The 20,087-nt window shown below is 52.6% G+C and overlaps 1 protein-coding gene across 1 annotated transcript; it reads right to left on the bottom strand.

The window, feature by feature from the left end:
- Nucleotides 1-4,208: 4,208 nt before the first annotated feature.
- Nucleotides 4,209-5,363, bottom strand: LOC105495488 (succinate dehydrogenase complex assembly factor 1). Its single transcript, XM_024797183.2, has one exon. The coding sequence runs from the start codon at nt 5,233-5,235 to the stop codon at nt 4,888-4,890; it is 348 nt and encodes a 115-aa protein (XP_024652951.2). The 5' UTR covers nt 5,236-5,363; the 3' UTR covers nt 4,209-4,887.
- Nucleotides 5,364-20,087: the final 14,724 nt, after the last annotated feature.

The following is a 20,087-nucleotide window of genomic DNA, read 5'->3' as shown; positions in this document are numbered from 1 at the left end:
GAGCAGATTGTAGTGAGGAAACAGGCCATGGGGACTCAGAATAGTGCTGTCCAATAGAAATTGAATGTGAGGCCGGGCATGGTGGCTCATGCCTGTAATCCCAACACTTTGGGAGGCCAAGGCAGGTGGATCACTTGAGGTCAGGAGTTCAAGACCAGCCTGGTCAACATGAAGAAACCCCGTCTCTACTAAAGATACAAAAATTAGCCGGGCATGGTGGCAGGTGCCTGTAATCCCACCTACTCGGGAGGCTGAGGCAGGAGAATCACTTGAACCCAGGAGGCGGAAGTTGTAGTGAGCCAAGACCACGCCACTACACTCCAGCCTGGGTGACAGAATGAGACTCTGTCTCAAAAAAAAAAAAAAAAAAAAAAAGAAAAAGAATAGAATGTGAGCCACAAATGTAGTTACAAATTTTCTAGCAGTCACATTAAAACAGTAAAAATGGATTAATTTTAATAATTTATATTCTATTTAACCTGTCTAAAATATTATCACTTCAATATGTAGTCAATACAAAAATAATGAGATCTTTTACAATCTGTTTTTCTTACTAAGTCTTTGAAATCTAGTGTGTATTTCACACTTACAGCACATCTTAATTCAGACGCCAAATTTTTAACAGATAAAATGCAATACAGTCCTACTAAAACAATGAAGTCGTGTAATAAAAAATATTTTACATTCAAAATACTTTCACATTACATTTACATTTAAATTACTTCAATTTTAAAATTTAGGCTGAGCATAGCAGCGCAAGCCCTATGTTGCCCAGGCTGGTCTCGAACTCCCAGGCTTAAGTGATCGGCCCACCTCAGCCTCCCCAAGTGCTGGGAAACCTTTTAAAACTAGAACAAACTGCCATATGCCCTTACCCAGATTCACCAGTGGTTAACACTTTGCTTCATGTGATTTACCATCCATACCCTTGCTAATATATTTATATCAGTGCATATGTTTTGGAACCATTTGAGAGTAAGTTGCAGACACGAGGCCTTTTTACTCCTACATTCTTCAGCGTGTATGTCTTAAGAACAAGGCCATTCTCTCACACAATTACAGTAGTTATCAAAATCAGAAAATTTAACAACTCAGTTCTATTTTTAACTCAATCCGTAGTCTAAATGACTCTAATCCCTGTATGTCTTTTATAGTGATTTTCTTAGATCAGGGGATTTCTTGTTTAACAGATGGGTCAAGGGATTGAGAAACACTGACCCTGTGCCTTAGCAGAGTAAAAAACAGAACAGCAGCCCAGGGCTGCTTCACGCATATAATCCCAGCAATCTGGGAGGCCAGGGCAGGCGGATCACTTTAAGAGTTCGAGACTAGCCTGGCCAACGTGGTTGAAACCCCATGTCTACTAAAAATACAAAAAAAATTAAAAAAATAAAAAAATAGCTGGGAATGGTGGCGGGTGCCTATAATCCCAGCTACTCACCAGGGGTGGGTGGGGGGCAGGCGCTGAGGCAGGAGGAGTGCTTGAACCTGGGAGGCGGAAGTTGCAATGAGCCAAGATTGCGCCACTGCACTCCAACCTGGGCAACAGAGTGAGGCTTTGTCTCAAAAAAGCAAACAAAAAAGCAGAGCAGCAGACGCACACAGAGGGTCAGCAGAGAACTGGGCACTGGTCCATGCTTGACACATAAGCATCCTCGGAGCCAAGGACTCGGGTGATGGTTTATCTGGGATGTGATCCCAGGAAGCGCGAGTGGGGAAGAGACAGGGCAGGCGGAAAGCCAAAAACAGTGCTCACACCACTGTGGGCAACTGGGGGTCCATCCCACAGGGTACCTCTGAGGAACCCTGCAGAACACATGTTCCACCAGAGGACAGGTGCTCATCCAGTGACTGCTGCCCCCTACAGGCTGAGGGTTGCCTCTGAGGACATTAACCCACCTCCCAGGACTCTCAGGAAGCCCTCAGGCAGAGCAACAAGAGATGCAGGGGCTCAGGGTAGGAGGCTGCAACCTCCTGAGAACCTGCTTCTGCAGCTGCAAGTGAACCCAAGAGGGCAGGAGGGCCATGGGTGGGGGTCAGGCCTCATCATCTGCTGTCACAACAGGGTTTTTTGGGGTTTTTTTTTGAGATAGAGTCTCACTCTCGTCAGGCCTCATCATCTGTTGTCACAACAGGGTTTTTTGGGGGTTTTCTTTGAGATAGAGTCTCACTCTTGTTGCCCAGACTGGCGTGGTGGTGCATGCCTGTAATCCCAGCTACTCAGGAGGCGGAGGCAGGAGAATTGCTTGAACCTGCGAGGCAGAGGTTGCAGTGAGCAGAGATCGCACCATTGCACTTCAGCCTGGGCAACAAGAGTGAAACTCTGTCTCAAAAATAAATACAATAAAATAAAATAAAGAATAAAAATATTAGCTGGGTGTGGTGGTGCACGCCTGTAGTCTCAGCTACTCAGAAGGCTGAGGTGGGAGGATCACTTGAGCCTGGGAAGCTTAGGCTGCAGTGAGCTGTGCCACTGTACTCCACCCTGGGTGACAGAGACCCTGTCTAAAAAAAAAAAGTTAGATCACTCACCTGTGATCACATACTCAGTAAGTATGGGAGCTGGGATTCAAACCCTGCCTTCCCATTCCCGGGTCGGTGCTCTTAGCCATTGCTCACCTGTACAGCTCCTCCCTCAAATCAGGCATTCCTCCATCCTCTCCACCGGGCAAATCTCACTCATCTGTAACACCCAGGTTAACGTGTCTTCCCTTCCGACCCAGGATGCCTGGCCCCACTGGAAACTTGATCCCTGCCTGCAGCCCTGCCAGGAGCTCCAATCCTGGGGCTTGTCAGGGTTCAAGATCATGGAGCCAGGAGTGAGGGGGTGGCAGGAGATGCAGCTGGAGATGTAATTAGGGGGGCTGGATGGGTAGGACCCCATTGGTCTTTGGCTTTTACTTTGAGATGGAGCCAGGAAACAACATGATCACCCTGATGGAAGCAATTGAGGCTGAGAGAGATGAATGAGGTGGCTGAGGTCCCATGGTGAGGACAAACCTGAGACAAAGCTGAAGTAGAAGCCACGAGCAAGTAAACCCACAGCCTTGTGCCTGGGGCACGCCAGGCCCCAGCTGAGACCCTGCATTTATTCCTTTTGCCCCCTCCAGGCCTTTCCCCACACTGGTCTTTTTTTTTATTTTATTTTATTTTTATTTATTTATTTTTGAGACGTAGTCTCACTCTGTTGCCCAGGCTGGAGTACAATGGTGTGATCTTGGCTCATTGCAACCTGTACCTCCAGGGTTCAAGCGATTCTCCTGCCTTAGCCTCCTGAGTAGCTGGGATTACTGGTGCCCACTACCACGCCTGGCTAATTTTTGTATTTTTAGTAGAGATGGGGTTTCACCATATTGGCCAGGCTGGTCATGAACTCCTGACCTTGCGATCTGCCCACCTTGGCCTCCAAAAGTGCTGGGATTACAGGCGTGAGCCACCGCGCCCAGCCTTGGTCTTCGTGCCTAGAAGCCTATCCTGGCAATTCATTCTTCAAATTCCAATTCTACTTTATAACCATTTGGGCATGTGGCTCCCCCACTAGGATTAGGACAGCGACTGTTTCTCTTCCATCCATCCTCCCTTTGGTCTGAGGTCTATGCTCCTTACCTGTGGTCCTCCTCCCCACAGCTACATCCACAAGAACTCATTTCCACTTACTTAACTGACATGGGTGCAAATACAGCTCAGTGATGCAAACTGCATCCCTCCACAGAATGTCTAGGGCAGGCCCATATGGGGACACAGGAGGGAGTATACCTGTGATCTATGGGGTTCATCTCCCCTCCCCTGCCCCAGGCCTTGTCGTTCATTGTAGCTGAGGCTGGACCCTTCAGCTGCGTTTGAGAAATTTCCAGGTCTGAGACCCCCACTACTGCCTCAGAGGCTTTGAGCCAGTTCTCAGCTCCACCATTTCCTGTCCCACACAAAGATGTTAAACAACTTGCCCTCCATTAGGGAGCCAACTGGGGTATCTTTGGGGGTTAAGCCAGGATGAACCCCCTCCACAAATCTGCCCAGGGGAGAGAACTATACTGCTTCAATCAATGTGCCAGTCTAGAGGACTCCGGAGGGAGTCAGATTCCCACACCTATTACCTCCCAGATGGTCCCTTCCAGGTGTCTGTGTGTGTGTGCGGTGGTGGTGGTGGGGGGGGGGGTGTTTCAAAAATCCTCAAATATATAAAAGCTTTAAGACCACCAACAGGAAAGTAGACATATCCCCAATTTTATTCCCTTTGTCCAACATTCTGAGAGGGAAGGGGCAAATGAGTCAACGTTGCCCCTCAAAACCATCAAGTAGGGCCCTTTAGTTGATCAACCAGGGTGATAGACCGCTAGCCCCTTCCTCGTGGTCCTGGCTTGTCACAATTAATGGGGGAAAGTTTTCCCAAAGGGGATTCCGGGCTTCTCACCGCTTGATCAGGGAACCTTCCCAATACTTTCTCAGCAAAAAGTCTGCACTTCTCAGAGTTAAATATAGGAGAGGGGAGACTCGAGGAGCCAGAGGTGGGTGTGTTCTCAGGGGTCAAGAGAAGGGTGTCTCAGGCTCTCCCTGTCCAGCAGGGGGCGTCCTGGCTCCCCGTACCTTCGGGCAAGTAGCTCTCGGCTTGACACTGTCCAGCCCGCCGGCGTCCCAGGCCGCCCCAAGCCCTCATGGGGGAGGAGCGCCGACCTGTCTCCAAGCACCGGAAAAGGTGGGCCTCTCTTGCCGTCCATCATGAGGCTCTCTAGGCCCCCTGCGTCGCCAAGGGGCAGTCTCTGACATCCCCAATTCGTCGAGCTAGTCTCTCGAGATCTCTCACCTTAGGCGGGTTCCCCAGGCCCCCCACGCAGTCAGGCGAGCCTCCTGGCTCCACCACGCCATCGAGCGAGTTCGGCTCTTCGCCAGTCACCGTCCGTCGGGCCGGGTCTCCGGTGCCCCCGTGCTGTCGTGGGGGTTCCTTGGACCGTAGCCGTCGTCAGGCTGGGAACCCACGCCGCCAGGCTCCTCGGTCGGGGCCCGCGGGCGTACGAAGGCGCCCATGGCGGTGGCGTGGCCCGAGCGTAGCAGCTGCAGCTGGCGCCGCCCGCGGCGGTACAGGTACTCGATGCGCAGCACGTCGGAGCGCGGCAGGCCCGCGTGCTGCCGGAACTCGGCCCGCACTCGCGCCTCGGCGCCCGGTTTCCCGCGTCCGGCACGCAGCAGATCGCGGTACAGGCTCAGAACCTGCCTCTGCAGCCGGCTGTGCCGGCTCATGACCGCGGCTAGGCAGAGACGCTCAGCGAACTCCCTGCTAACCGCCGAGCCGCCACACAGCGAGCCAAGGCCAAAGGGCAAAGCCACAGCCACTTCCGCCCTGCGCTTCCCTTGGCCCCCAACTCCCGCCTCCCGCCATCCGGCGCTGCCGCGTCTGATTGGCTGTCGTTGCTGTTGCACCACAGCGGGCTGGGAGAAGTGGGCGGAGTCTCTGGTCGCGGCCTCCCCTGTAGGGAACACGTGTTCTTGAAGGGACAGCAGTTCTGGGGATCCTGGCACCTGCGTGTCGTAGGAGGAGGTCGCTATGTGTTCGGACTCCTAGGTCTTGGGTCGGAGGGAACAGAGGGTCCTGACCTAACTCCTGCGTTCTGGGAGAAGAGGAAGCTAGGGTTTGTTTTTTTGTTTGTTTTTTTGTGACGGGGTCTCTCTCTGTCGCCCAGGCTGGAGTGCAGTGGCGCGATCTTGGCTCACTGCAGCCTCGAACTCCTGGGCCCAAGCGATCCTCCCACTTCAACTTCCCGAGTAGCTGGAACCACAGGTGCGCGCAACCGCGCCCCCTATTTTATTATTATTATTATTTGCAGAGATGGGGTCTCGCTATGTTGCCCAGGATGGCCTCGAACTCCTGGGCTCAAACGATTCTCAGCCTCCCAAAGTGTTGGGATTCCAGGCGTGAGCCACCGCGGCCTGCTACGGGTTCGGACTTTGGGTCCCAACGGCACGGAGCACTGGGAGAGACACTGGGCACAAGCGTGCTCTTGCCGTCAGTTACTGATTGAAACCATCTCGGGAAGCTCCGTGCGTTCCCTCGTCCGGGGCAGGTCTGTGTCTGGGGTCCCAGCCCTAGGCACGTGCAGAGGGACGAGGCCCCGTCGGGAAATGGCTCTCGGCCGGTTGGACAGGCTTCTCCGTGCTAGGGGAAGACAAGCAGAGGGGGTGTGGGCGCCAAGCCCCCAGAGGCAGCGTGTGGCTCTAGGAGCTGGGTTGGTCGCGCCCTCTGCAGGTGGGAGTCGGGGCACTGGGCAGCGGTGTTTGGGTCCTCACGGACTGTTAAAGCCGGGAGTCTGGGACGCCCTGAACAGTGGACTAGACTGGCAGCCCGTTGTCCTCCCAGGAGCTTCAGGTCGTAGGCCGCAATGCCGTTGTTGTCCCCGCGGGCCGCCTGGAGGCGTCCTGGTAGCGCCAGGGAGGCCCGCAAGGACACAGCATCCTCAGGCCCCACCAGCACCGGAGCTTGGGGGACCGCTCGGTGACAACCCCAGACCCCTCCACCCAGCGTGCAACTGCGGCTCACACACTTGGGCCGGCAGCCAGCTGGGGGTCCGTTCCTCTTCAGAGAGGAGAAGCTGGTCAGGGGCGGAGATTAGGCTTGGAGTTTCGGAGTCAAGGGAGAATCAGAAACCACTGTGAATCCTGCCTGTCGGGTGTATGTATGTCTATCAAAAATACATGTCCTAGAACAAGCGCGGTGGCTCACACCTGTAATTCCAGCAGTTTCGGAGACTGAGGCGGGCAGACCACCCGAGGTCAGTAGTTCAACACCAGCCTGATCAACATGGTGAAACTTCTGCCTTTAGGTTCAAGTGATTCTCGTACCTCAGCCTCCCCAGTAGCTGGAATTATAGGTGCACACCAGCACATTGGGCTAATTTTTTGTATTTTTAGTAGAGACGGGGTTTCACCATATTGGTGAAACTACAGCCTTGATCTCCTGGGCTCAAGCAATCCTCTCACCTCAACATGTCCAGTAGTTAGGATTACATGAACATCCCACCACACCTGGATAATTCTTCTTTTATTGTTTTTTATAGAGACAAAGTCTCACTATGTTGCCCAGGCTTCACTCTGGAATTTTAAATATTTATTTTTTGTTTTGTTTTTAGAGACAGAGTCTTGCTATGTTGCCCAGATTGGTCTTGAACTCCGGCCTCATCCTCCCGAGTAGCTGGGATAATAGGGATGAGCCACCATGCTGGCTTGTACTCTGGAATTTAAACATCTATGTTTTTCCTGTCAAGTGACCCTTAATCTCCAAGACAACCTGTCAATCAGCCTAGGGGACTTTCTTTTTTTTTTTTTTGAGAGGGAGTCTCGCTCTGCCGCCCAGGCTGGAGTGCAGTGGCCGGATCTCAGCTCACTGCAAGCTCCGCCTCCCGGGTTTACGCCATTCTCCTGCCTCAGCCTCCTGAGGAGCTGGGACTACAGGCGCCCGCCACGTCGCCGGCTAGTTTTTTGTATTTTTTTAGTAGAGATGGGGTTTCACCGTGTTAGCCAGGATGGTCTCGATCTCCTGACCTCGTGATCCGCCCGTCTCGGCCTCCCAAAGTGCTGGGATTACAGGCTTGAGCCACCGCACCCGGCAATGAGGGACTTTCTTTACCTTCCAGTGGACTCAAGGAGCTGCAAAACCTCAAAGGGAATACTATTGCCTCCTGCCCAGGGCCTGTCAATGGTTTTCTGATTACAGTCTCTCAGTTTGTCTTTGGGGAACTGGCCCACTCTCATTCTAGAGGGTTTCCTAGGTGATATCCCTGCCCTCTGACTCTGGCTCCAGCTCTGGTACACGGCCCAGCCCTGGCTACTTAGAGACAAATCAGAACATCCCATCCCCTGACCCCTGTAATTGTTTAGGGATGGGCAAATGACCTCCACTGGGACAATGAGCATCAGCCCCGGGACTTCTGTTGAAACTGTCAAGAAAGAAGTGCTGTCTCCCGGCTGGGACTGCTAGACTGTACATCATCAACCTGGAGCGGTGGCAGATCACTCTGCCCGCAGACAGAGAGCTGGTTTGAAAATGAGGCTGTGGCAGTCTCAGATACCCATTCTCCATTCCTTTCCTAGAAATAGCATTTTTTTTTTCTTTTTTTGATATGGAGTCTCGCTCTGTCACCCAGGCTGGAGTGCAGTGGCGTGATCTCCGTTCACTACAACCTCTGCCTCCCAGGTTCAAGTGATTCTCCTGCCTCAGCCTCCTGAGTAGCTGGGACTACAGGGATGCGCCACCACATCCAGCTAATTTTTGTATTTTCAGTAGAGATGAGGTTTCGCCATATTGGCCAGGCTAGTCTAGAACCCCTGACCTCAAGTGATCCGCCCACTTCAGCCTCCCAAAGTGCTGGGATTATAGGCGTGAGCCACTGTGTCTGGCCTTTTTTCTTTTTCTTTTTCTTTTCTTTCTTTTTTTGAGATAGGGTCTTGCTCTGTTGCCCAGGCTGGAGTGCAGGGGCATGCTCGTGACTCACTGCAGCCTCAAATTCCCGGGGTCAAGCGATCTTCCCACCTCAGTCACCTAGGACTATAGGCGCTCCACACCATGCCTGGCTAATTTTTGTATTTCTTGTGGAAACAAGATTTCACTATGTTGCCCAGGATGTTCTCAAGTTCCTAGGCTCAAGTGATCCTCCCACCTCGGCTTCCCAGAGTGCTGGGATTACAGGCATGAGCCACCACACTTGGCCCAATTAGAATCGTTAGCTGCACACATGGCCACTTAGCTAAAGATATATCTTCCAGCCCCCTTTGCAACCAGATGGGGCCCTTCCATAAAGTTTGGCCACTGGGAAGTGAATGGATGTGATGTGTGCCATTTCTGGGCTTTGTCCTTAAAGGGAGGAGGCCTGGTCTCTTTGTCCCCTCTTTTCTCCTTCCAACTTGCAGGAATGTAGCTGTGGTGAGGAACAGATGAGGGCAATACCACAGGGGAGGCAGAGCCACATGACAGATGGAGCCTGTGTTGGAGGAGGCAAGCTGGTTATACTTGGACTGCCTGTCAGAGATAATTAGGCTTCTATCACGTTTAAGCCACTGTAGGCTGAGCGTATTGGCTCACGCCTGTAATCCTAGCACATTGGGAGGCTGAAGTGGGAGGATTGCTTGCACCCAGGAGTTCAGGACCAGCCGGGGCAACACAACAAGACCTTTTCTCTACAAAAAAAAAAAAAAAAAAAAAAAAATTGGCCAGGCATGGTGGCACATAATTGTAGTCCTAGCTACTTGGGAGGCTGAGGTGTCAGGATTGCTTGAGCCCAGGAGGTCAAGGCTGTAGTGGCTATGATCACGCCACTGCATTCCAGCCTGGGTAACAGAGTGAGACCCTGTCTCTGAAAACAAACAAAAAGCTTAAGCCACTGTAATTTTGAGCTTTTGCTCCACCATATGGACCTGGAGCCTAACTACTATAGAAGCTAACACAGAAAAAGGAAAAGGCAAGGATGAAAGATGGAAAGAAACTAAGTTCTTAGCAACATCGTTTGAGTCCTTGAACCAGCCAGACCTGAAGGCCTCATCTTTACAGGTAAGCAAAAGTAGACAAATTCTCTTCTGTATTTAAGACAGCTGGCATCATTTTCTGTCATTTACAACTGAAAATGCTAACTGATATACTGGTAATTCAGGGTATACCTTATGATGAGGTTTGGGAGACTCATCCTCACCTCCCAGGCCTGGAGATCCCTCTCACCAGAAGGTAGCATTGTGGAAGCAGCCACAGTGGTCCTGGGACACACAGTCTGTGCCATCAATGGTGAGGCCACGCTCATAGCTCTCATAGCATCGGGAAGAACAGTGAGCGGGGTTGGCAGGCAGGACACACCCCCAATCATAGGTCTGTGCACAGATGCTATAATGGCCTTGGGGTGGGCAGGTCTGTGCTGCAGGCAGTTGGCAAAGATAAATGCCTAAGGCTCAAATTTCTTTTCTTCTTCTTCCTTTTCCTTTTCCTCTTTGTCTTCTTCTTCTTCCTCTCCCTCTCCCTCTTCCTCGTCTTCATCTTCTTGTTCTTTCTTTCTCCTTCTTTTTTTTTTTTTTTTTTTTTTTCTGAGATGGAGTCTCCCTCTGTCCCCCAGGCTCGAGTGCAGTGGTGTGATCTCCATTCACTGCAGCCTCCGCCACCAGATTCAAGCAATTCTCTACCCTCAGCCTCTCGAGTAGCTGGGACTACAGGTGTGTGCCACCACACCCAGCTAATTTTTGTATTTTTAGCAAAGACAGGGCTTCACTATGTTGGCCAGGCTGGTCTCAAACTCCTGACCTCAGGTGATCCACCCACCTCAGCCTCCCAAAGTGCTGGGATTACAGGCATGAGCCACCACGCCTGGCCTCGAATTCCCCTTTCCAATCTCATTGCCTCTGCCCCTAGTCAGCCTGGCTTCCCATTGGTATTTCCCCACCTCCACACCTTTGCAGCTACAGCTCCCTTTCCCTTGGATCCCCTTCCCACACATTCTCCTCCACCAATTCCACCTATGCCAGGAATTCTTCCTGGACTCCCACCAGGGGAGGGGGCTCTTCCAGGCAACCCATAATCTTCCCTGCCTGCATCCCAGACCAAGCCAGAGCACTTATGGCAATGCTCGGGGCCCCTCCAGGGCATCGCAGGGTTCCCAGGCTCCTGGCTGGCTGCAGTATGGGCTGTGAGAGTGTCACAGAGACCACAGTGCTGGCCACTGGGATGACATGCATCCTGCAGGCATATCCTAAGGAAGGGCTCGGGGCTGATGAGGGCCACACAATGGTCAAAGGGGCCATCCGGCACCTGTAGGAGGCCACACAGTTTGGGAGACTTGAAGATCTGGGCAAATTATGTGGGCAGCTGACATGAAAGACATGGTTGGGCTGGGTCAGTGGGCAGTGGATAGTGACCAGGCCCTTGGACCAGGATGTAGTATCCAGAGGCAGGTCAAGTAGGCCAATACTGCCTCCAAAGGACCCACGGAGCCCCACCAGCTGGCCTGAGAATGCAGAAGGCACCATGAGCTTCCCCAGGTATACATGAGATGCAGCCCACAGGCCATGTGCACCATGGCATGGTGACCCTCCAAGGCAGCCAACCCCAGCCTCCCGGCAGTGCCCAAGGCAGCCAGCAGTGCTCACCATCCACCTGCAGGGGAGGTAACGGGTCAGCACTGGGGCTGAGGAGGCTGAACCTGCTCCCATGCCTCCCCGAAACCCAGAGGTCCCTCCCCATTGTGCCACAGAGGAGAATGAGACTTTGGACAAGGGACTTAGCCTTTCTGAACTTCACTTTCTGTGTTTGTAACATGGAAGGACAAAAGTACCTACTTCGGGCCGGGTGCGGTGGCTCACGCATATAATCCCAGCACTTTGGGAGGTTGAGGCGTGTGGGTCACTTGAGGCCAGGAGTTTGAGACCATCCTGGCCAACATAGTGAAACCCCATCTCTACTAAAAACTCAAAAATTAGCCAGGTGTGGTGGTACAGGCCTGTAGTCCCAGCTGCTCAGGAGGCTGAGGCAGAAGAATCGCTTGAACCTGGGAGGTGGAGGTTGCAGTGAGCCAAGATGGTGCCCCTGCACTGCCTGGGGTGACAGAGTGAGACTCCATCTCAGAAAAAAAAAAAAAAGTACCTACTTCATAGGGCTGTTGGGAGAATTAGGTGAATTGACAAAAAGTGCTTAGAACAATGCTAGGCATATGGTAAGTGCTTCATGACCCCTGCTAAGATCGGCCAATCCCAACCAACCCACAGACACATGAGTTAGGAAGCTGCCTGGGGTTAAGTCACTAAGATTTTAAGGTTGTTTGTTATGCAGCATTAGCTGACTAATACAGTTGCAATAAGGATTAGATGAGATGATTCATGAAAATTGCTCAGAACAGTGCTGAGCACATGAAAAGCACTAAATAAAACACTAAATTGGCTGGGCATGGTGGCTCACATCTGTAATCCCAGCACTTTGGGAGGCTGAGGCAGGAGGATCCCTTGAGCCCAGAAGTTTGAGACCAGCCTGAGCAACATACTGGAACCCCATCTCTACAAAAATTCGCAAGGATGGTGGGGCATGCCTGTAGTCATAGCTACTCCAGAAGCTGAAGTGGGGGGATCACTTGAGCCCAGGAATTTGAGGCTGCAGTGAACTGTGATCACATGACTACACTCCAGCCTGGGTGACAGAGTAAGATCCTGTCTCCAAAAACAAAACAAAACAAAACAAAAACCAACCAAACAAAAAACGTCGCAGCCAGTCACTAGCATGTTGTTAATATGTGTCCAACTCTAGCTGAGGAAAGAAATGACTTACCAAAGTATCAATTCCACCTCTCTTTATTGCTTAAATGACCACTTAACTCTGCTTTGTAACCATCAAGAGTCTAGATTACCATCATTCATTTCCCAACCCCACTAATAACCTCTTATCTTTTTTGTTTTTTTGAGACAGAGCCTTGCTCTGTTGCCCAGGCTGGAATGCAGTGGCACAATCTCGGCTCACTGCAACCTCCACCTCCTAGGTTCAAGCAGTTCTCTGCCTCAGCCTCCCGAGTAGCTGGGGTTACAGGCACACGCCACGACACCTGGCTAATTTTCGTATTTTTAGTAGATACGGGGTTTCACCATCTTGGCCAGTCTGGTCTTGAATTCCTGACATCATGATCCACCTGCCTCAGCCTCTCAAAGTGCTGGGATTACAGGCTTGAGCCACCACACCCGGTCATAACCCCTTATCTTGTCTCTACTCAGTCATGCCTGTCCTTCCTACACTCCATCCCCACCATCTAGCTAACTCTGCTAAACACCATTTTTTCCCCCTTTTCTCTCTTTTTTCTTATTTTTTTAGATAGACTCTTGCTGTATTGCCCAGGCTGGAGTGCAGTGGCACGATCTCGGCTCACTGCAGCCTCCACTTCCTGGGCTTAAGCAATTCTCCTGCTTCAGCCTCCTGAATAGCTGGGACTACAGGCATGTACCACCACTTCAGGCTAATTTTTGTATTTTTAATAGAGACAGGGCTTCACCATGTTGGCTAGACTGGTCTCGAACTTCTGACCTTAAGTGAGTCCTGCACGTTGGTCTCCCAAATTGCTGGGATTACAGGCATGAGCCACAGCGTCTGGCCTAAACACCCTTATCTTTTAAATATATACACTTTTTAATTTAATTTTATTTTTTTTAGAGACGAGGTCTGACTCTGTTGCCCAGGCTGGAGTGCAGTGGTGGCGCCACCATAGCTCACTGCAGCCTCGACCTCCTGGGTTTAAGGATCTTCCTACCTCAGTCTCTTGAGCAGCTGAGAACACAGGCGCGCACCACCACGCCCCCTAATTTTTAATTTTTTTTGAGCCCGGGAATGGTGCGGGCCAGCAAGTCCAGGGAGAGCACAGGAGCGGAGGGGAGTGGGGGCGCAGGGGCAGGGTACCAGATTGGTGCCCAGCGGTTGGTGTCCGCCTGCAAGGAAGCAGCCGCATTCGGCTGCGGGCACTCAGAGGCGCCGCTCAGTGGGAAGGCCTGGCCACACACTCAGCGCTCCCGGCAGGGCTGTAACCCGCGCATGTGGCCAGGCAGCGCGCAGCTCAGCGCCAACGCACTGGGCGCCAACGCACTGGGCACTGCAACGCTGAGGCGGGCCGCGGGGGTGGGGGGTGGTGGGAGGGTCAGGGACAGAGGGCACAGAGACAAGAGAGAGGCAGGGGAGATATAGCCAGGGTCGGATGGGGGAGGCAGAGATGGAGGATGCCGGAGGAGAGCAGCACGGGGCTGCCCGGGGAAGAAACAACGAGGAACCAAGAGAAGGGGAACGGAAACGGGGAAGGGGCGGGATTGAGGGAGGTCCAGAACGAGAGACATGCAGAGAGCCAGCGGCACGGAGGAGACATAGAGACACTGAAAAAGAGACACAAAAGACAGAAAGACCTTGTTAATCAGGCCGGGCGCTTTGGTTCATGCCTGTAATCCCAGCAATTTAAGAGGCTGAGGAGGGAGAGGTGCTTGCGCCCAAGGGTTCGAGACCAGCTTGGGCAACATAGTGAGACCCCTGTCTCTATAAAAATTGTTAAAGAAGGCCGGGCGCGGTGGCTCAAGCCTGTAATCCCAGCACTTTGGGAGGCCGAGACGGGCGGATCACGAGGTCAGGAGATCGAGACCATCCTGGCTAACACGGTGAAACCCCATCTCTACTAAAAAATACAAAAAACTAGCCGGGCGAGGTGGCGGGCGCCTATAGTCCCAGCTACTCGGGAGGCTGAGGCAGGAGACTGGCGTAAACTCGGGAGGTGGAGCTTACAGTGAGCTGAGATCCCGCCACTGCACTCCAGCCTGGGCAAGAGAGCAAGACTCTGTCTCAAAAAAAAAAAAAAATTGTTAAAAAATTTAAAAAGACCTTGTTAATCAAACCGGACCAATCAAATCAAGTCAGACCCCTGTCGGTCTGACCACATCTAATCTGGTCCTAACTCTTCTGCAGTACCCACCCTTCCTCGCCTGGCCCCACTGCCCAGGCCTGAACTTCTGTTGGTCCTGACGCGACCGTCCCCTGGTGGCCCAAGTCAGAGCTCTTCAGAGCTTACCCCTCTCTCTGGAAAGCACACTGGCGACAGAAGTCAGTGTCCTCCACGGCTGCAGGCAGATGCCCAGAGCCCTGCAAGCCACAGTGTAGGCAGCCACGGCCCAGTATATGGTTCAGTGGGCACTGTGATGGTGGCACACAGTGGGCCAGGCACTTGCTGAGGAATGGGCCTGGTCACAGTGCTGTGTAGCCGGGCTCCAGGGGATCCACCGCCACTGCCAGCCACACTCATGCCCATTCCTGGTGAATAGGGCATGCACAGCTGTCTGGCAAAATCTAGGGCAGAGGGGCCCACAGACCTGGCTGCAACCTGGCAACTTAGCAACCTTCTGGGCATTGGGCAAGGATGTAATAGGGTCACCGGGGCCAGAGTCCACACAGATAGGGTTCATATGGCCATGGCAGGATCACAAGTGCCAGGCTGTCCCAGTCATAGCAAAAGGCCACAGTCTGGGGCCATGTAGAGCTGGCAGCCCCAAAGTTGGGTGTGGAGGTGGTGGCCATAAGAAAAGGGCAGCGATTCCCAAATTCCATCTACCTACACAGAGGGCATGCAGGCAGGTTGAACAGCAGAAGGAGATGGTCACTGAGTAGTGAGGGAGTCAGCAGAAAGGATCCGAGAGGGGTCAAGGAGAACCTTAGTGGCTGGTTAATGGGGGGAGTCATTAGGGATCATAGGAAGATTTGGTGGGAGGTGAGCTGGGGGCTTGATGAGGGGTCAGTGTAGGATTCAAAGGGGCATCCATGGCAGAGTGGTTGGATAGCCAGAGTTGATGAGAGGTCCGTGGAAGTTCAATGAGGGGCAGTAAGAGAATGGATAAGAGTCAGTGAAGAGGGGCCAGTGGCGGGGGGCAATGGGAGGGTCTAGAAAAGGGCAATGGAGGAAGGGATGGACAACTCCATGGATCACTGAGGACCGAGGCTTAGTGGTTTTGGGTGACAACAGGGCCTCCCCTGGAGAATAAATGGGGGTGGAGTCAGAAGGGTTGTCAGTGACTGACAAATGCTGCTGGGTTTGTGGATGGCAGTTCAAGGTTAATGGGAAACGTCCTACTGGGAAGGATGCCTCTCTGATCAATGAGGGCCTAGTGAGACTTGGACAGTGCTCTAGGAGAAGGTGTGCCAATGAATGAATGGGACACTCTATAGAAAACTCAACAGGGTGAGAACATGAGTCAAAGAGAGGCTCAATTAGAGGGATAATAGAAAAGTCGGGGAATGCAGTGCAGGAGTTAGTCATATCCAGTATAGGAAGCTCAGTAGAGAATCAGTAGATGGCAGGGGTGGGGGCTTGATGGGCAGGTCCACAGGGGGTAAATGAGGACATTAATGGGCCAGTCAGTGGATCACTGAGAAGATCAACAGACTGCTTGGAAAGCATCAGTGTGGGAGGTCGGGACAGTGGCAGGTGGGGTCAATCAGGCAGTAAATGGGATTAATGGGCAAATCTATATAACAGTAGTAGGATTGGTCAGGTATGGTGGCTCACGCCTCTAATCCCAGCACTTTGGGAGGCCAAGGCAGGAGGATCATTTGAGCCCAGGAGTTCAAGACCAGCCTGGGCAGCATAGCGAGACCCTCTGTCTACAAAAAATTTTAAAAATTAGCCAGGTGTGGTGGCGTGTGCTTATAGTCCCTGCTACTCAGGAGGCTGAGGTGAGAGGATCGCTTGAGCCTAGGAGGCTGAGGCTGCAGTGAGCCGGGATCACGCCACTGGACTCCAGCCTGGACAACAGAGAGACTCTGTCTCAAAAACCAAACAAAGGTAGTAGGATCAGCTGGGGGAGGGCAATGGATGACTCAATGAATTAATTAATGGAATGTCCACTGACAGGGAGGGTCAGTGGGGAGATGAGGGCTGAGCCTGTGGGTTGAGGGGATTCAGTTAGGGAGTTAAAAGGATGACCATTGAGGACTCAGTGGAGAGTCAATAGGAGGGTAAGTGGAATCTCAATGGTGGTTAATAATGATAAGTAGATGCCCGGCATGGTGGCTCATGCCTGTAATCCCAGCACTTTGGGAGGCCGAAGCAGGTGGATCACTTGACATCAGGAGTTAGAGATCAACCTGGGCTATATGGTGAAACTCCATCTCTACTGAAAATACAAAAATTAGCCAGGTGTGGTGGCACATGCCTGTAGTCCCAGCTACTCGGGAGGCTGAGGCAGGAGAATCACTTGAACCCGGGAGGTGGAGGTTGCAGCGAGCCGAGATCACACCATTGCACTCCAGTCTGGGCAGCAGAGTGAGACTCTGTCTCAAAAATAATGACAAGTGGAGAGTTGTGAGGAGGGGTCAACAAGCAAGTCAAGGGGAAGGGGGTAAGTAGCCACTGGTGCCTAGTGAGCAGGGCCACTAGGAAGTTGGAGTGGACATCTTTAAGGGCCATGGGCAGAGCTACTAGAGGGGGCATCAGTAGGAAAAGAAGAGTCATCGTGGGTGACTGGGGAGTAGACGGGACAGTGAGAAAGAGTAGGCCTTTGGAGCCTCACCTGGCTGTGGTTGAGGTCTTTCGGGCTCATGTCCTCGGGCCACAGGCTGAGAGGGTCAGGGCCTTGGGGCAGCTGTGTAGCCACAGAAGTGGGAGCAGTCCAGGCCCAAGGGCTCAAGGTTGGTATGGGCTGCGCCACAGAGACGTGCCAGGCGGTGGACACAAGAGATGAGGAATTCATAGTGAGCTCCTCCAAATGTGTGGAAACAGATGGCTCCCATGGCAGTGCAGACCACTGATTCCTCCAGGACAATGGGGCTGGACGGGGACTGGGTTGACAGGCAGCTGTGCCAGCTACCTGTGGAGGCCTCTCAGTGACCTTGGCACTTCTCAGGCTAGCGCTGGGACACCCTGGTTCCCAGGGTAGGCTTTGCAATTAGCGGAACAGGGTGGCTGCAGTGCACTGGGGCTGATGAGGCCGGCACATGTGGCTGGACATGCAGAGCCACGTGCAACAAAGCAGGAGTATTCGGGGCACTGGGGACTGGGGCTGGGACACAAGGTGGGAAAAGAAGTGGTGGGGTCACAGGACTCAGGGCAGGGTTCGAGGTGGGGGGCTGTCAGAGGGAGAAGGATCAGGGACCCATGAAGTCAAGGTCCCCAGTCCCCTCTTTCTCAGGATCCAGAAGTCACGTCCCAATCTCTCTCTCTCTGTCTGTCTCTCTCTCTCTCTCTCTCTCTCTCTCTCTCTCTCTCTCTCTCTCTGTGTGTGTGTGTGTGTGTGTGTGTGTGAGAGAGAGAGAGAGAGAGAGAGAGAGAGACTCGCTCTGTTGCCCAGGCTGGAGTGCAATGGCGTGATCTCGGCTCACTGCAACCTCTGCCTCCTGAGTTCAAGCAATTCTCCAGTCTCAGCCTCCTGAATAGCTGGGATTACAGGCACACACCACCACGTTTAATTTTTGTATTTTTAATAGAGACAGCATTTCACCATGTTGACCAGGCTGGTCTTGAACTCCTGACCTCAAGTGATCCACCTGCCTTGGCCTCCCAAAGTGCTGGTATTACAGGCATGAGCCACCGTGCCCGGCTTCATGCCCCAATCTTTGACTCCACTTCTGTGACCACACAACTGCACCAAAGCCACACCCATGGACACCTCAGAATTGACAGCCCGGGACTCTATCTGTGATGCCACATACCTCCCCTCTAGGACTGCCAACAGGGACGTGGGTCACAGCTTCTCCTAGCCAGCAGGAACAGGAGGAGGAAGGGACCTTGATGAGGATGGTCTGGCCAGGCTGGGGAGGAATGGGGATTGGGGGTGGTGTGGGGATGCTGAGGTGGTCATGAAGGGGGGATGCAGCTAGGGGTTCTGAGATAAGACCCGTATAAGGACAAGTCCGGGGGATCAGTGGGACGACCCAAGGGAGACTCTTAACAAAGACCGGAGAGAATGCTTGCAGGGAAGTACTGGCCATTGCAGAAGCAGGAACAGGGACACAGTCACCCCCGGCCGGGAGGACTCCATCCTTACACTTGTAGCCCTCAGCATGGGGAGTGGGGGGCCCTACCACCTCTTGCACACCTGGGTTCACACACAAGCTGTGGTGGCTGTGCCAGGAACACAGCCTGGCTTTAGAGAGGTGGCTTGAGAGGCCCAGGCAAGCCAGGGGCCCACCCTCTATTCAACCAGCACCCCCAGACGGCATCCTCCCAGGAGCCCTGCCCCTTGGATTAATTAGAGCAGCAATAATAACAACCAGCACTGATTGGGCAGTGCCTGCATACCATGCAGTGTGCTAACTACTTTCATGTGTCCTGGATATGGCAAACATAGCTTCCTTGCTCTTTTCTTGGAGGGGTCTTGCCTACTGTTCCCAGCCTCTGCTGACAGGGAGCCATGTGGTCCCACCCAGCATCATGGGTCTGTGGGGGAACCTGTCAGGGATCTCTAGTAATGAATGCCTTTTTTGCTCTCCCCACCCTCTCTTTTTTTTTTTTTTTTTTTGAGATGGAGTCTTGCTCTGTCGCCCAGGCTGGAGTGCAGTGGCTCGATCCTAGCTCACTACAACCTCCTCCTCCTGGGTTCATGCAATTCTTCTGCCTCACCCTCCCGAGTAACTGGGATTACAGGTGCACACCACGACGCCCAGCTGTTGTTGTTGTTGTTGTTTTGCATTTTTACTAGAGATGGGATCTCACCATGTTTGCCAGGCTGGTCTCGAACTCCTGGCCTTAGGTGATCCACCTGCCTCAGCCTCCCAAAGTACTGGGATTACGGGAGTGAGCCACCATGCCTGTCCCTCACCCTTCTAATAATAATAATACTTACACCTCCTTTTTGGCAGCTGCCCATACTTTCAGCATGTGCACTGAAGGGATTCCACATCCAAGATCCAGTGATGTGTATAGGACCCGGGGCTGCCTAATCAGCTTATTTCTCACTCCTCTGGGCCCCAATCATTGGCCAGGCAAAGCCTATCAGAGGCAACCCTGGGAAGTTTGCAGGAACCAATGGCAAAGGGTGTTAAATTTTCTCCAGGGGCTGCACATAGTGGCTCATATCTGTAATCCCAGCACTTTGGGAGACTGAGGTAGGTGGATCGCTTGAGCCCAGGAGTTCAAGACAAGCCTGGGCAACATGGCAAAAGCCCATCATTACAAAAAATACAAAAATTATCTGCACATGGTGGCATGTGCCTGTAGTCCCAGCTACTTGGGAGGCAAGGATGGGAGGATCACCTGAGCCCAGGAGGTTGAGGCTGCAGTGAGCTGAGATCACACCATTGCACTCCAGCCTAGGCAACAGAGCAAGACTCTCTCTCAAAAAGAAAAGAAAAGAGAAAAAAGAAAAGAAAAGAAAAGAATCCTTCCTGATAGAGTGGCCACATTGGGTTCACATAACCCTACCTCTTGCCATAGATGGTTAGGTCAGAACTGGACAAAAAGTGTGTGTGTTGGGGGGTGCGAGTTGTCACCAATCTATAGCAAAAGGCAAGACAGATTCCCTCCACGAGCACTTCAACCTAGAGGCAAAAAGAGATTTGGGGAGTGGAGGATGGAGACCCGAAAAGGGTAAGTCAGGGTGGGGCCAGGAATCCATGAGGCACATGGAGGAGA

Source organism: Macaca nemestrina, chromosome 20 (genome assembly GCF_043159975.1).
Source record: "Macaca nemestrina isolate mMacNem1 chromosome 20, mMacNem.hap1, whole genome shotgun sequence".
Lineage (NCBI taxonomy): Eukaryota > Metazoa > Chordata > Mammalia > Primates > Cercopithecidae > Macaca > Macaca nemestrina.
Note: the sequence above shows the minus strand (reverse complement) of the source record. Positions and strands in the feature narration are given on the sequence as shown.